At 31.0% G+C, this 14,979-nt stretch overlaps 1 protein-coding gene across 1 annotated transcript; it reads left to right on the top strand.

Annotated features, from left to right (window-relative positions):
• Nucleotides 1–12,082: 12,082 nt before the first annotated feature.
• LOC110418869 (chitin-inducible gibberellin-responsive protein 1-like) lies at nt 12,083–14,975 on the top strand (the record flags this gene model as incomplete). The annotated part of the gene is made up of 2 exons (XM_021431693.1): nt 12,083–12,226; nt 13,415–14,975. A coding segment is annotated over exon 2 (1,407 nt), but the record flags the coding sequence as incomplete, so codon positions are not given.
• Between the last annotated feature and the right edge of the window lie 4 nt (nt 14,976–14,979).

Here is a 14,979-nt window from a genome sequence, read left to right as displayed (position 1 = left end):
TTATTATTTGTACAATTTTTTAAAAAAAATTAATTTTTTTTTTAAAATATACAATATTATTTTAACTTTTTTAAAGGATTTTTTTATCTTAAAAAATAAAAATTATTTCTACTCAATTTCACGTCCATGTTAATTAACATGATTGATTAACATAATTTGTTTCGTATATCATATTTAACAGAAGAATTATAATGGAGTTAATGAACGAATCAAAATTAATAACTTTTATAGTATAAAGGCTAAAATTTAATATTTTCTTATAATAAAAGGAAAATATTAGTGAGTATAAATTGTAATAGTATTGATTAAAGTGCTATTTATGGAAGATTTTTTTACTTATTATATTATTTTTTAATTACATAAACTTATAAACATGTAATAATAAAAAAATGTTTTATAAAAAGATTTTAAGTTCAAATCTTACCCTTTAAGCATTTAAAATATCATAAATATTAGATAGTGATAGATTATTAATTAATAATGATTTTCTATCATTAAACCATGAGTTCCTGCATGCTTTATGTACTCATCAATCTTAGTCACAGAGACATGAATGAGTAGTATAAGGTTTCACATATGAATTATACGTTTTAAAATTGTGATAGCTCATGCCATATGTACCTTTCTATTATATTAATTTTTAATTTTATTCTTTTTCAATATTATGAGAATAACAAAGTAAAACAAAATGTAATTCGATATTTATTAATTGAGTTCAATTAAGTTAATTTCTTAAATTTTTTACAATTTCTAAGTGAAGCAATAAATTTGATTAGAAAAGGATGTATAAATGTGTGGAGATAGAATTAAATGAATCATATAATTACAAGTTATTAAATCTTGTATTAATTTGTACCCATATACACATAATTATATGAATGCAATTTGGGTTTAGATCCAAATTATACTATATTTTGATACTTACCCAAAAAAGAGGAAAAGGAAAAAACCCCAAAGGATACCCTAAAAGTTAAGGCATATTGGTGAGTTGGTCCAAAGGAATACGAGGCACACTGGCTTTTAGGTGTGACCTTACCATGCTAGGACCTTTGGGTGGACTTGAAGTATGCTACCTTAACCCTTCTCATTAGGCAAACCAAAATTTTGTAGTCACCTTGGTTCCCTAATAGTTCCAATTTAGGTACACCATTCATCTACCTTATGCCTTAACCATTTGAAAGAGTAAATTAAAAAAATTTCGATAAAATATGTACCGTTTTAGCATTCGAAAGATAAAAATTATGACAACTGCATATATTTAACTCAATCGTGAATGCATGATTTTCTCGGGTTTGTTTCACTCAAGTTGGAGATCTTACCTTCTTTTGACTAATGTATATACACTTCCTTAAATGATCATGAAGGGAGCCATGCATCAACCATATACTTTCTTTAAATGATATTAGTTTCACTAAACCTACTAAGAGTATCCACACTTAGCAAAGAAAAGTGAAGTGGTTGTTGATTTTTGAAGAGAGTTTCCTCATATACTGATATAGGAGGCAGTGGGTAACTGTCAACCTAACACACCTAATCTGAATGGAAAGATTAAAAATCCATAAAGATGCATGAAAGTGACATTAATCTTGGTCATTAAAAGCTTATGACATTTTGGGTTTTAATTCAAAGATAATAATAAATAATGTCTTATAAAGTCTCCAACCACACCACTTCATTCATTCATGCCTACACCTAGTTACATAAAAAATCTTAAACCATTAAATTTCCCTTACAAATTAAATTTTCTATACCAAATTTTTACACATAATTATATCCCAACATGATTTATATATATATATATATATACATATAATTTGTTGTATTTCGACAATTTATTAAAAGAAAAAAATGTGGAGGTGATGGTCACGATCCGGCTGATTAAATAAACTTTGTATAAAATTATATGAGATATTATAATAAAGAGAAAAATCAAGATGTGGGAGGGTGCTATGTACATCACTCATTTTAAAAATGTTTAAGTTCCCAACAAGACACATCACATGAGGGGTTAATTTAGAAATAATGACATGAAAATTTGTAGCAGAATGTTTTTGACTAAGTTACACAAAAGAATGCTTCAAGAGAACAAACTATTAAGTTGTAATTAATGCATAAAATAAAAGGTTTTCCTTTCATCTAATAAAGGATTAGAGTTAATCAATCTCCTTAATCTGATTAGAAGGAAGTAATGTTAAAGAGAACCTAATTAAATAAATAATACTGTAATGATCCAAGTCCAACCACTAGCTCAACAATTTTTAAGACTTAAACCACGTGATCCTTAAAAGTTTAAGTTCAAGTAGTGATAAACTTGAATTGTTATATAAATCTTAACAATCATATATGAGATGTGGAGTATTACAATTCCACTCACTCAAATCCTTAACGTCCTCATCAAGGACACACATCACATCTATGGGATCAAGATCTCACCAAAGCAATGTGAAAGCTCATATCGGACTGGAGCAAGTTCTGATATCATTTGTAACAACTCAAGTCCAATTACTGACTTAATAGCTTTTTAGACCTAAATGATGTGACCTTTAAACTCAAGTTGTTAGTAATAATAGACTTGGATTGTTATGTAGGTCTTAACAATCACATTCATATCTGATGTGAGATGTGGAGTATCATATATACACACTCACAAAATAATCGAACCCTATTTACGTGCATGATTCTTTTTTAGATGATATTTTATAGTATAAATCACCATCATTATAGTCGGCATTAAAAATATTGGTAAGTCATAATTTAAATTAATCTCAGTATTTATCTCGTGACATGCACGTGTACTATTTATTTTGAGTCAAAATCAAAACAAGAGAGATCATCACCTAAATATAATTTTTAGATATATATATATGATTATATATGTATGGTTTTTTCTCTTTTTTAATTTGAAGTATTTTATATTGGGGAAAGGCTTTTTGAAAGAAGAAAATCTTGGATCATCCTTCAGTTTACCAACTCCTCCAACAAGGTTAAAGCACATTGATTATTACAAAAGAAACGGTCAAATGAGCCGAGACAGAGCTTTACTCTTGTAAGAAAAACGTTTGTTTTTGTCTCCTCTTACAACTGGAAAGTCCCCAAAAGGAAAAGTTTTAACCTTGGGGGCACTGTTTGCTTTACAATATTCAGTACTAATATTTGTTTGATTTCAGATTGGATTGGATAGATTAGTTTTGACTTTAGAGATTAAACCACTTATTTTATTTGTACATGTATGATTTAAAATTCATCAATCGAGTTCAAAATCAAAATCTCGTATTCTTAATCATCAGAATGTTTTGTCGAATTATTCAGAAACATATTTGGATTGGATGCTTGTACTAAAAAATCCACGTAGATGGAGATTAATAGTTCATAATATGTTCATCAACTAATCAAATTTCGAGTCTACCATTATCTCCACTATAACTTGCTTTAACATAAAGCTAGACATGGTCTTGAAAATTCCATTTATCTTAGATTGATGCTGAATTTTAACTACTCTTTAATTAAACAAAAATGAAAGGGGTTTCCAAAAATTTATTGGTCCAAATCAATATGCATTTGGTTTAATTAAAAGTTTGTAATTAAGGTAATTAATTCATAATTGATATTTATTAAACAAAAAAAAACACCTTTTTTCTCCTAATAAGCTCTTAAAACATTTATGGGCTGCCACAGAAAAAGTAAGCATAGTGCTATCAAATTTGGAGACAGAAATCATGGAAGTCTTTCTGATCTTGGTTGTAAAATGATGATAAAATGGTGCATAATATTCTATCTTTAAAAAACTATTTTCTTCTCTCCATATGACAATCATAAATTCATTTCTTCTTTTTTTTTTTTTAGCCTTTGGAGTTGCAAGTCCTAGGAGTGGATCACCAGTAAAGTATCACTCTCTTAGCATGAGGTAATGCATATATTCGATTTCATCTTTATTGTCCCCATTGATTGTTCTCATGTTAACTTGGTGGCAAAGACATATAACCCACCATTTTCCCCCAATTTTTTATTTTTCCTTTTTTGTTTTTTGCTGTATTTATGGTGGCATGAGAGTGAGGCAAAGTCCAAAGGCTTTGGCCAACTTGGGGTTGGGGTCCAAGGGGGAGGGGAGGCATGTGATTTTGCACATGTGGGTGCATGTGCTTGTTCTTTCAAAAACATAAATAGTAAAAGAGTTTCATGTCGGGCTCTTATGGGGATGATTTGTATGGGTACAAGCTAGTTGGGGGGGGGGGGGGAGGGCGGGGGGGGGGGGGGGGGGAAGGGGGGGGGGTGGGGGGGGGGGGTACCTTGTTTTATTATTTGTTTTGGTTTATTTTGATGAGAAGAATCAATTGAAAGAGAGTTTAGTACTTACGTTCATTTAAAATGAATGAAATCATAGAGATAAGTCAAAACCTAGAAATCAAATTTGTAGGGCCTTGGCAAGAGGAAGCTTGGCATGGAACTATGGGAATATATGGGAGTTTACAATACTTCTTTTTTTTTATGGGGTTTTTTTTTTATAAAGAGAAATATTATTTGACCTTATTTTGTTTTTACTATTTGTCTCTCTTTGTACCGTAAAATTTTATTGAATAATTAAAAGGTGGTGAGATATATGGTTTATGACAGTTTGATTCATTTGTAAATATAATATGAAAATTAAAGTAATAAAAATTTGCCATATCAAGAGAAATAAATAGTAAAGAGAAAAGTATAAGGTCAATCTCAAAAGATAGATGAAACCCATTTAAGAAAAAATGTAGGAAGAAAGAAATGCTAAAGATGGAAGAGATTTCAACGATTGTGATAAATGCAATTGTACTTAAACTTCTTTGACATTTTCATTTAATCTATTCATACAAGTTCTCACCAAACCTCTGAGCCTAGACAATTGAGTTATAGATGGGCTTGGGTTGAGTTGATAAGGGTCATCTATAATGGTCCAATTGCCATTTTCGTTGGCAATTCCAAAGAGAAGCATTTAAAGCCTCTTTAAGTAGTTCTCACCAAATTCATGTGATAATTACATTTGGTCTTGAGGTTTCCTTGTTTCTTAATGATTTGGAAATGATGGTGAGTGATTAACCTTTCCCAAAAATTTGATGTTACTCATAATTCAATCAAAGAATCTTCTCGTTGGTTCAATCTTCTGAACATTGGAAGTTTTAATTGGCCTATTGAGTCTAGAGGTATCAATATGAGCTAATTCGGTTTAGTTCAGTCTAACCCTTTATAAGTTAAGAAAATATGGATTTAGCCGAGTTAGTCCATTTTTTATATGAGTCATCAAAACCCCCAACCCAACCCACCTTATGCTAGCTCATTGGTCAGGTCGAGACAACCCATTTCTCTTTTTTTTTTAAAAAAAATTATTTTTATAATTCTACATAATAAACTTTTTATCTATAAAATTATTCTATGATGTAATCCATAAATTGAATAATAGAAACATGTTACAAATAAATAAATTACACAAAATATAAATAAGTAAATTAATTATATAAATAAAGTTTCAATTTTTAACACAAATTACCATCCCATAAACATAAGAATATAACCAAATAAATACAAACTTTAAGACTCATTTATGTTCTCCTCAATTCTCATTATTAAATAAAATATTTAAATTTTATTTGGACAGTAATGATGCCTTAAGATCTGAATCATTATCAATTTATCATCTAATATTCATTGTCATAAAAGAAAAAGAGATAGAGAGTTTTAATATAAAAGTATTAATTTAATAAATAAAGATTAAAGATATTGAAATATATAAAATAAGTAATATCATTGGTAATTAAGTTATTAATTTTATATAATTAAACATATAAAATTATTAAATTAATTAAAATTTTTAATTTATTTTTTTTTGACTCGCATGGGCTAACTGGCTCCAACCCACCCCAACCCACTGATCAGGTAAACTTGTTTATTGAGACCTGATTCTAATATAAACTTAAATTTTCAAACCCAACTCACATCATTTTCAATAAAAAATAAAACGACGAGATGAATTTGGCTTATTTTGACGGGTATAATTGAGTCTTGATCAAGGAAGTTTCATTTGGAAAGAAAAGTTTCCTTCTGGCGAATCCCATAGGTTCATCTTTTGAAATGTCTATAGTCTTGGCAGGGTTGGGGCCTGAAAAATCTGGGTTCTGTTTGGGTATGCAGCCATGGACAACTCGCACCAAGCTTGGTCCATTATTTAATGCAAGTAGAATGAATTGTCATATTCACCACTTGCTTTCCAAGTTCAACTACTTAGAGCTTCGAATATATTATCCAATGTAATTATGGAGAATTACATATACAAACAAACTTTTTTGACAAAAAAAAAAACACCTAAACTTTTCCTGACACAAAAAAGGAATATTATAATTTAAAACTTAAAATTTTTACTCACCCCTACTCATTCTTATCACTTGAGTTAAACCTGAATAACTAAAGTTTACTACGTGTTTCACATATTTCAATTTATTGTCAATGAAAATTCTTCTATTGTGAATGGCCCAAACGATTAGGTCATTGAAAACCATAAAAGTAAACTCGTTGAAATTGCTGAGTTTTGAATATTTCGAATTAAAAGTTATCCATTATTATCATGTTATTAATTTCAAATGTGATTATTCTTAAAATTTTCATTTCTTGTATTATTAACGTGCCCATGGTATTGATTTTCATGATCCCATTCATGAACTGAAAGATTTGATTTGTCTATGGCAAGTTCTTGTCCAATTCTAAATCAAAAGACAAGAATGAACTTGCAAATCTTCATATGTCCATTTGTTGAATTCCTTAAAAAAAGATTGTCAAAAATCGAAAATCAATATCAACTAGTACCAATGCATAGTCAAAGAAATAGACATTTGTCATAAGCCAGGCCCCATGTTTGACTTTATCCACACAAAAAAGGACAACTCCATCACGTGCAAGAACTTCGGTTGGTTTATAAGGACTCACAATGGGCCCACGAAATGATCCCAACCAATCATAGCCATCCATATCACCATTTTTATAGGCCCACAAATTGCGGACATGGCATAAAATTTGGTCATGCGTGGGATATTTTTAATACATTTGTTGGGCCTGTTGTACTAGTCTTAATAGGTGAGAAATGAGAACACAATTTCCTCTAGGTCTCCCTATTCCGGCCTTAGCATTTCCCATGTGACAAAGAGTTGAGAAATGGGCAAAGGGCTGAAGCCCTTGCGTCATTTTCCTTTCGTCTCCGGTTGGTTTGACCAAACAAGTTATTGGAGCTTTCAATGAATTGAATGGAAATGTGATTGTCAGTCATGTCCATGACCAAGTCTTGAGAGAAATTAATTTCCTTTGGATGCTGCCGACTCAACAGTGAAGCCCCAAAGTGTGGCATGAAATTCATTTGATAGAATCATAGAACCAACACCTAATTAAAGTGATCTTAATTACTAGGATTAATTATAACAAATTGAGCCTTAATGCTATTTGACTCAATCCCAGAAAACGCGTGTAGTATGATGAGAAGAAAAGGGAAAAATATGGCAAAGTTGTTTTTGATTTGATCACTGATAATCACACTCAGGACTTGAAGTGCTGTCACCGTTTTTTTGATTGATTAATCTGTTTTGTTGTGAAGAAAGGGAGATAGAACCAAATTTGTTTGGTCATTACTCACCAATTTCTTTTATGTGACCCCTAATTGAGTGTGGACGTAATAAATTTTGATAAAAATTTTAAATTCGAGTCATAATACTTTTAAACGTTAAAAAATTTTAATTCAATACCATTGACATAAAATTTTAAGATCAAATCATAATACTTTTAAACATTAAAAAATACTCTTATATGTTACATTTTAAAATTAAGTATAAATCAGAATACGATTAGATTAGATATTGAGATTTTAGATTCGATTAGTGTAATACATACAGCTTGTTGAATCTATTACCATAAATAGAAATAGAAATAGAAATAATTTTTTTTACTTTTTTTAATTTGTTGTAAGTGTAATATATAAGCCTTGAAAAAAAAACATTTATTATCTTAAAGAATCTCATCTTTTTGATGGGTATATCTTTCCTTTTGTCCTTCACACTTTATTGGTAATAAAATAGAAGATTATTATCTTTGTTTTGATAATGATGTAGATTTTTGGGTTTTCTTTTCCTAATTTTTTTAAAGCAAGTTTCTCCATAATTATCTAGTGTTGTACTTTGAACAGCAACAAGATTCTCTTCCACCCCTCAAAAAAAGGTAGGAATAGTTGTTTGTTTTAGTACTTTAATTTTTTATTGTTCACACCTTATCATTATCTATTTATATTTTTTTTTCTTTTAATACTGCCTTGTCTTCATATAGTTTGCATTTTTTTTCTTTTTATTTTTAGAATTGAGAGAAGAAGGATTTGAATTATTCTTTTTTAGGAGATCATGCACTATCTAATAAGTTAAATATTTAAATATATATTTTTTATTTTTTATTTTTTAATATTTAAGTTTTTATTATATATATATGCATACTACTGTTTGCAGCTTGTAATTTTTTTAAAAAAAATTGATATTTTTTTAAAAAACTCAATAATTGGTGAAATTTTGTTTTGTTGAAATATTTTAAATTATATTTTTAAAAAAAATTAAAAAGGATTCTTTTTCAAAATTATAAGTTTATAACCTTTTCGTTATAAGTCTAGGTAAAAGAAAAATCTAAATTATCTTTGAACACTAACATTCAAAATTCATTCAAACCACCAAAATATCCATTTCCACTTTTTTTTAAAAAAAAAATTGATCAATATATAGTATACATTAATTTAATACTAAATATCAATATATATATATATATTGGTCTTGAATAATATTTTGAGGATATCAAGAAACATAAATTTATGGGTTGAAAAAGGGTATTGAGAAAGATGGTTAAATGTGAATAAGGAAACTTCCATGAATATTAAAATGTTGACGATAAATGACAAAAAATTGTATTAAAGAACACAACTTGAAATTGAAGTGCTATCCCCTTTGTACTTGAAACTCTAAAAAATAAAATAAAATAAAAAAATAAAAATAAAAAGCTAGTGATTCAGACATATCCTTTATTAAAACATTTATCTTTTTCTAACAGATGTGAAACATTCTTATAAAAGAGAATATAATCATCCCATTACAACCTTCTAGATAGATACATGTTCTCAAGCTTAGAAACCCACCAATCTTTTTGCTTTTTGTTTTCTCCCCCTTATCCATCTGTATCTTTTTGATTAATTAATTTCATAAGGTTCACATGATATTTTTAGTCTCATAATTAATGATTTCATTAATGAAATTAAATAAGGACATAGTGATAAGATTATTCTAGCTGGTAAAGAAAGGGTCAATCAAGCATGGGGGAGGTAGCTTGTCACCTTTTATTATTTATTTATTTTTTTCTAGATTTGATTGGAGCATGACAAAAGCATGTAAAGACTACCATAATTATTTTTGGGGGGGAAATGAAATGAATTGCTTTTACAAAGTTGGGTCATGAGTTGTATTGGAAGGAAAAGACTTTACAAGGTTGGGTTTTCAAGTTCATGCATGATGACAAGTGATTAAGAAAAGGACTTTCATTTGATAAGTTAATTAGCTATATTGCATGCTTTGTCTTGGATATTTGTTTGGGTTTATTAGCTATCATAATCAAGTGAAGCATCATTCCCATTTCACATTAAGAAGAGTCATTATTATGATTTTTAACAAGAATATATAAATACCAGGCATTTAAATCAAGATCTAAATAGGGATTTTAGATTTTTTTTTTTCATTTTATTTGATTACACATTTATATGCATGTAAAGAAATTAATAAATTTTATCTTATTAAAGATGATTACTTTTTCTCAATACAATAGTGTTCAAATTGATCTTTTCTTGTTAAACATAATTCCCCTAATCATGTTATAATTTTAAAAACTCTCTTTACGAGCGACATTTTAATTTTAGGCCACACATGAAGAATATGTCACTTAAAGACAATAAACCAATAATTTTAACAAAATAATTAAATTGAGAATCACATGACAATAATTGAATTATGGATGAGATTAGTTCAAACTAATTAAAATATCAGTAGTCAAATTCTAAAAATCTCTAACTTAAACTAATTAGGGTGATCGACTTGAATCTTTATTCATACTCATCAATCAATCTTTTTTTTTCTTTTTTGCCACCTTTAGGTGGGATACCAAACACACAAAATATTCAATGATTAAGTGCCACGCTCAATTCAGCTTCAATCTTATGTCGGGCAACGAGGAAGATTCTAAGACACTTATAAGTATGAGTGTTGCATATTTTATTAGATTAGTTTTTTGGGTAGAGAAAATGATCCCGCACAAGTGGGATGAGAGCCTATTCAAATATTAACATAAAATATATCAAAATTGAAATAAATTCAAATCAAAATAGATCTTTTTTTTAAAATTTAATTATTATGACTTTTGAATTGAAATATTCACCGTAATATTAATTTCATAAAATTTTAATTTCCAACCATTATATACGCTAGAAAGCAATAAATGAAATTGAACATATAACTAATAATTAGATAGTTAGTATAATCAATCAATTAATCATTAATTATTCTTAATATTTTCGTGTAATTTGGGACAATTAAAAGATCAACCCTCCCACCAACAACAATTTTTCTCTTATCCCTACGCAATTAATCTCCCCTCGTCAACTGATTAATCATAATTAGTAGCAACTGTTGAAAGAACAAAGTAAATCGCTGCGGGTCCCATCTTTTTTCCTGGATTGAGAGCAGGATTGCCACGTCAAGTCAACGGAGTCAAAGAGAACATGTGTCCTTTAGCCAGGTGTCTATCCATACTCTGAGGTACTGCCAGCTGCCTTTAGCCATGCGTTTATTCCTTCGCTGAGGTACTGCCAGTTGTCGTTCGTACGGGGGTGATCGTAGTTTCGCTGCTGGTTTCAGTTTACACCGCGGGCATCCGAATCAAACGGACTGTGCATCCCCACCCCCAACGTCACGTGAATGTCACGTGTTCGTCACCCGTAGAACACGCTCATGCCCCGGTTCCCTCACATCCCTCAACTTCCACGCTCCTTCCCTACTTAGTACTTTTTTCTTTTATGAAATTAAATTAAATAATTTTTTATGATTTATTATGAAATAATTATTATTTAAGTATTTTAATTTACTAGTATTATAAATTTTTGTGCAATTTAATATATATTTTAAAAAAATATAAGCTTTTTAATGTTTTTCATATTAACATTTCAATGTAAATATTTTATATTAAGTCATTGTGTCTAGTTCTTATCATTGACTCGTCAAAAAACAATGGTCACCATTTCATAGATAATTATTATACTATCATGAATCTTTTTGACTAGTATTTTGAAAAGTCATGAATAATTTCTATGAAAAGTTCATATTCTTAAAAGATATGAATTAAATAATGATTTGAATAATTTAAAGTACTTATATGCTTCTTAAAGAATTTTTTGGACCACAACATGTTGAATATGTAAATTTATTATCTAAGAAAAATGCATGTCGTTTTTATTGATAGTTATTAAAAGTTATTAATAAAATTAAAAAATATTTATGAAGATTAATTTTAAGTAATCATTATCAATTATCTTGAAGTCAACACCTACATACGGAATAAATATATATATTAAATTTATCAATAAATAAATAATTGAGAGATTAATAAAATATATGATAAAATAAAAAAATCCGATCATGATTAATTTTAAAAAATAAAAATAATTATTTTTAAAAAAGTGAAATAAAAAAAATAAAAAAAAATTGATGTTGCCGATGAGGCTATGAGTGCGCAAGGGATGACGGAGTTTAGTTTACACAGTCGACGGAGGAGCGTGGAGACAGCGTTTGTCATTTGCCACGCATTTTAAGAAAAGAAAACTGAAAATAAAGGGGGAACTATCGAAGAATGTTGTCGAACGTGTGCGGATGGTCGGCGGCCGTTTGTTTTGTTTTAACGCCGTTAATTGTTGCAGTACAAGAACGACTTCCTACATTTTAAAAACCAGTTACCGTTAAATCCTCCTTCTTTCTTCTTTCCCTCCTATAAATGCAGGACACTCTTGCCTGCTTTGCCTTTCGATTTCAAACTTTGAACAAACTAAAAGTCCAAGTCTAAGTGAAAGAAGAACAAATTTTCTCCTTTCTTTTTGCTTATTTTGAAGCTTTGGGTTTTGATTTTTGATTCCCTAGGAACAAGAATTTTCCAGGTAAACTTCCTAAGTTCACTGTTAAATTGACTTTTCCTTGCTGCTTCTATGAATATATTTTGGTTATGGATTATTGGGTGATTAATTGGTTTTTTTCTTTGTTTTTGAATTGGGTTTTTATATTTGATTCTAGGTTTTCATTTTGGTTATTAGCTTTCTGGGAAATGAAAAAAGTAGCTGAGCTTTAAGCACTTTAAATATGGATTGAAGAAATTTGGTACTTTTAAGTGCCAAAGTTTTTAACTAGAAGGTGTTTGTTTTGGGGGAAACTTGGCAAAGATATTTTCTCTTTCTGGGTTCTTTAACGTAAACTTTTAGTGCTCTTGTTTTGGCAACCAAAAAATATATGAAAAAAGTGAATTGCTTTCAGCTTCAACTTTTTTATCATTACAACTTTTAGGCTGTTCCAGATTGAGGGAGGTTTCAATGGGTTAAGTATTTTATTCTTTTGGAGTAGGAAGTTAAGTTGATTGGTGTTGTTGAGACAAGAGTTCAATTTGTTAAGCTTTGTATCTGCTGTGGTTGTTATGCATTGCAGCTTTCTCAAAGTAGATAGCAGATGTTGATTAACTTTTGGAATCTTAGGATTCTATGAATAAAAATCTTATTCGGCTCAAAATACTCTGCATCAAATTCTTTGGTTATAGGGTTCAAAGAGGATTTTAGGTTGTTGTTTGAGTAGGAAACTAATGTCTGCAGCTCAGGCCAAAAGGTTTATGGATTTCTGCTTTAGGGATATGCTTTTGGCTTTGCTTTTGTTTCTTGGATGTATGAATGAGTGATAACTTGTCTTTGTTTTCTTAATTTTTGTCAAACCACTTGATGTGATCTCTGTCTGTAAATTGTTTATTGAATCATAGATTAATTGTGTGGTGTTAAGGACGGGGATTATATCATTTGATCAAGCTACTTTGTTGTTGTGTTTATAGGATTGCTGAACAAGAAATCATAAATTAATTCTAGAGAAGGACTTCTGAGAGATTTTTTGACTTTAGATTGGTGATTACTATTTGCAATAGATTGTCTGCCAAGAAACTATAGATTGATTCTTGGTGGCTAGGTTCATGTTATCAAATCTATGGCTTTAGCTCTTCAATTTGGGTTTCTTTCTTTCTCTTTCAGTTTTGTTTGTCAACTACAAAATGTGAACGGTTAGAACTTAACTGTTGTTTGGCATTGGTTTTGCAGGTCAATTTTGTTTTCCTGAAGGTATAACTTCTATTGTAGTGTTGAAGTTTCTTGTAGTCAACTTGACAAAGGGTTTCACAATTCTGTCCTTAACTGCTGATAAATTCTCTGAGATCTCTTCATCGTGTTCAAAAGCTGATGCCAAACTCATAGCATGGATGCACACCGGCTTTTCAGATACGGTGTGACTGGTGCAAGCCTATCCTACTCAACCTCTTATTCAACTGTTCCTTCTATACCTAATCGGCTGTTTAGTTCTTCGAAATCTGACATAGGAAGCTCACCCAACTCGCCCTTTTCATCTCAATTTGATTCACCCTTTTCGACTCAATTTGATTGTGATACCAACACCACGTTGAGTGACAGCCAGGAGCAGCATAGCTCCACGGAGAATCTCTCAGGACTTAGCTCTTCTTGTAACTCTTCACTTGAATCTAACACTTATTTCCATAAATTGAGTCCCTCTCTGGACTGCAAGCGCGAAATCCTGCCACTCTGTTCTGGTGGAACTTCTTATATACAGGATGCAAATTCTAGCCACAAAATAATATACACTTTGCAGGAATTAGAGACTGCACTAATGGCACCTGATGCGGATGAAGAAGTAACCACCCCAAATGTTTCCTGTGGAGAAAGTAGTAGACAACAGACAGCAGGCCAGCGATCTAGGGCATGGAGCCAGGAGCACCAAGGATCTTTGGTGCTTCAGCCTCAGACATCCTTTGTTTCTAGGCATAGGCAGTCAACTGAAGTTTCTAATGCTGAGAAACGTCAGAAAGCAATACAGGATTTGTCTTTGCAGGGTATTCCACCGGGCAATCTGAAGAAATTATTGATTGTGTGTGCTCAAGTTCTCTCCGAAAACAATATGGACGATTTTGATAAGTTGATTGCGAAGGCCAGGAATGCTGTGTCTATCTGTGGAGAACCAATCCAGCGCCTTGGTGCTTACATGGTGGAAGCATTGGTGGCAAGGAAGGAGGCATCAGGGTCAAACATATATCGTGCCCTTCGTTGCAGAGAGCCTGAAGGCAAGGACTTACTTTCCTACATGCAGATCCTGTATGAAATTTGCCCCTACTTGAAGTTTGGCTACATGGCAGCCAATGGGGCCATTGCTGAAGCATGCAGAACTGAAGATCGCATTCACATTATCGATTTCCAGATTGCTCAGGGAACACAATGGGTAACCCTCTTGCAGGCGCTTGCAGCCAGACCTGGTGGAGCTCCTCATGTCCGCATTACAGGAATTGATGATCCTCTTTCTAAATATGCTCGTGGTGGTGGATTGGAAGCTGTTGGCAGACGTTTGGCTTCACTATCTGAAAAGTTCAATATTCCAGTTGAGTTTCATGGAGTGCCAGTTTTTGCACCAGATATCACAAGGGAGATGCTTGATGTCAGGCCTGGGGAGGCTCTGGCTGTCAACTTCCCTCTGCAGCTACATCACACCCCTGATGAGAGCGTTGATGTGAACAACCCTAGGGATGGGCTTCTGCGAATGGTAAAGTCACTTTCTCCCAAAGTTACCACATTGGTAGAGCAAGAATCAAACACAAACACAG

This window comes from Theobroma umbraticum, unplaced genomic scaffold (assembly GCF_002168275.2).
Source record: "Theobroma umbraticum cultivar Fairchild unplaced genomic scaffold, ASM216827v3 scaffold_67.0, whole genome shotgun sequence".
In the NCBI taxonomy this organism is placed as follows: Eukaryota; Viridiplantae; Streptophyta; class Magnoliopsida; order Malvales; family Malvaceae; genus Theobroma; species Theobroma umbraticum.
The sequence above is the reverse complement of the archived record's forward strand: the minus strand, read 5'-3'. Positions and strand labels throughout refer to the sequence as shown.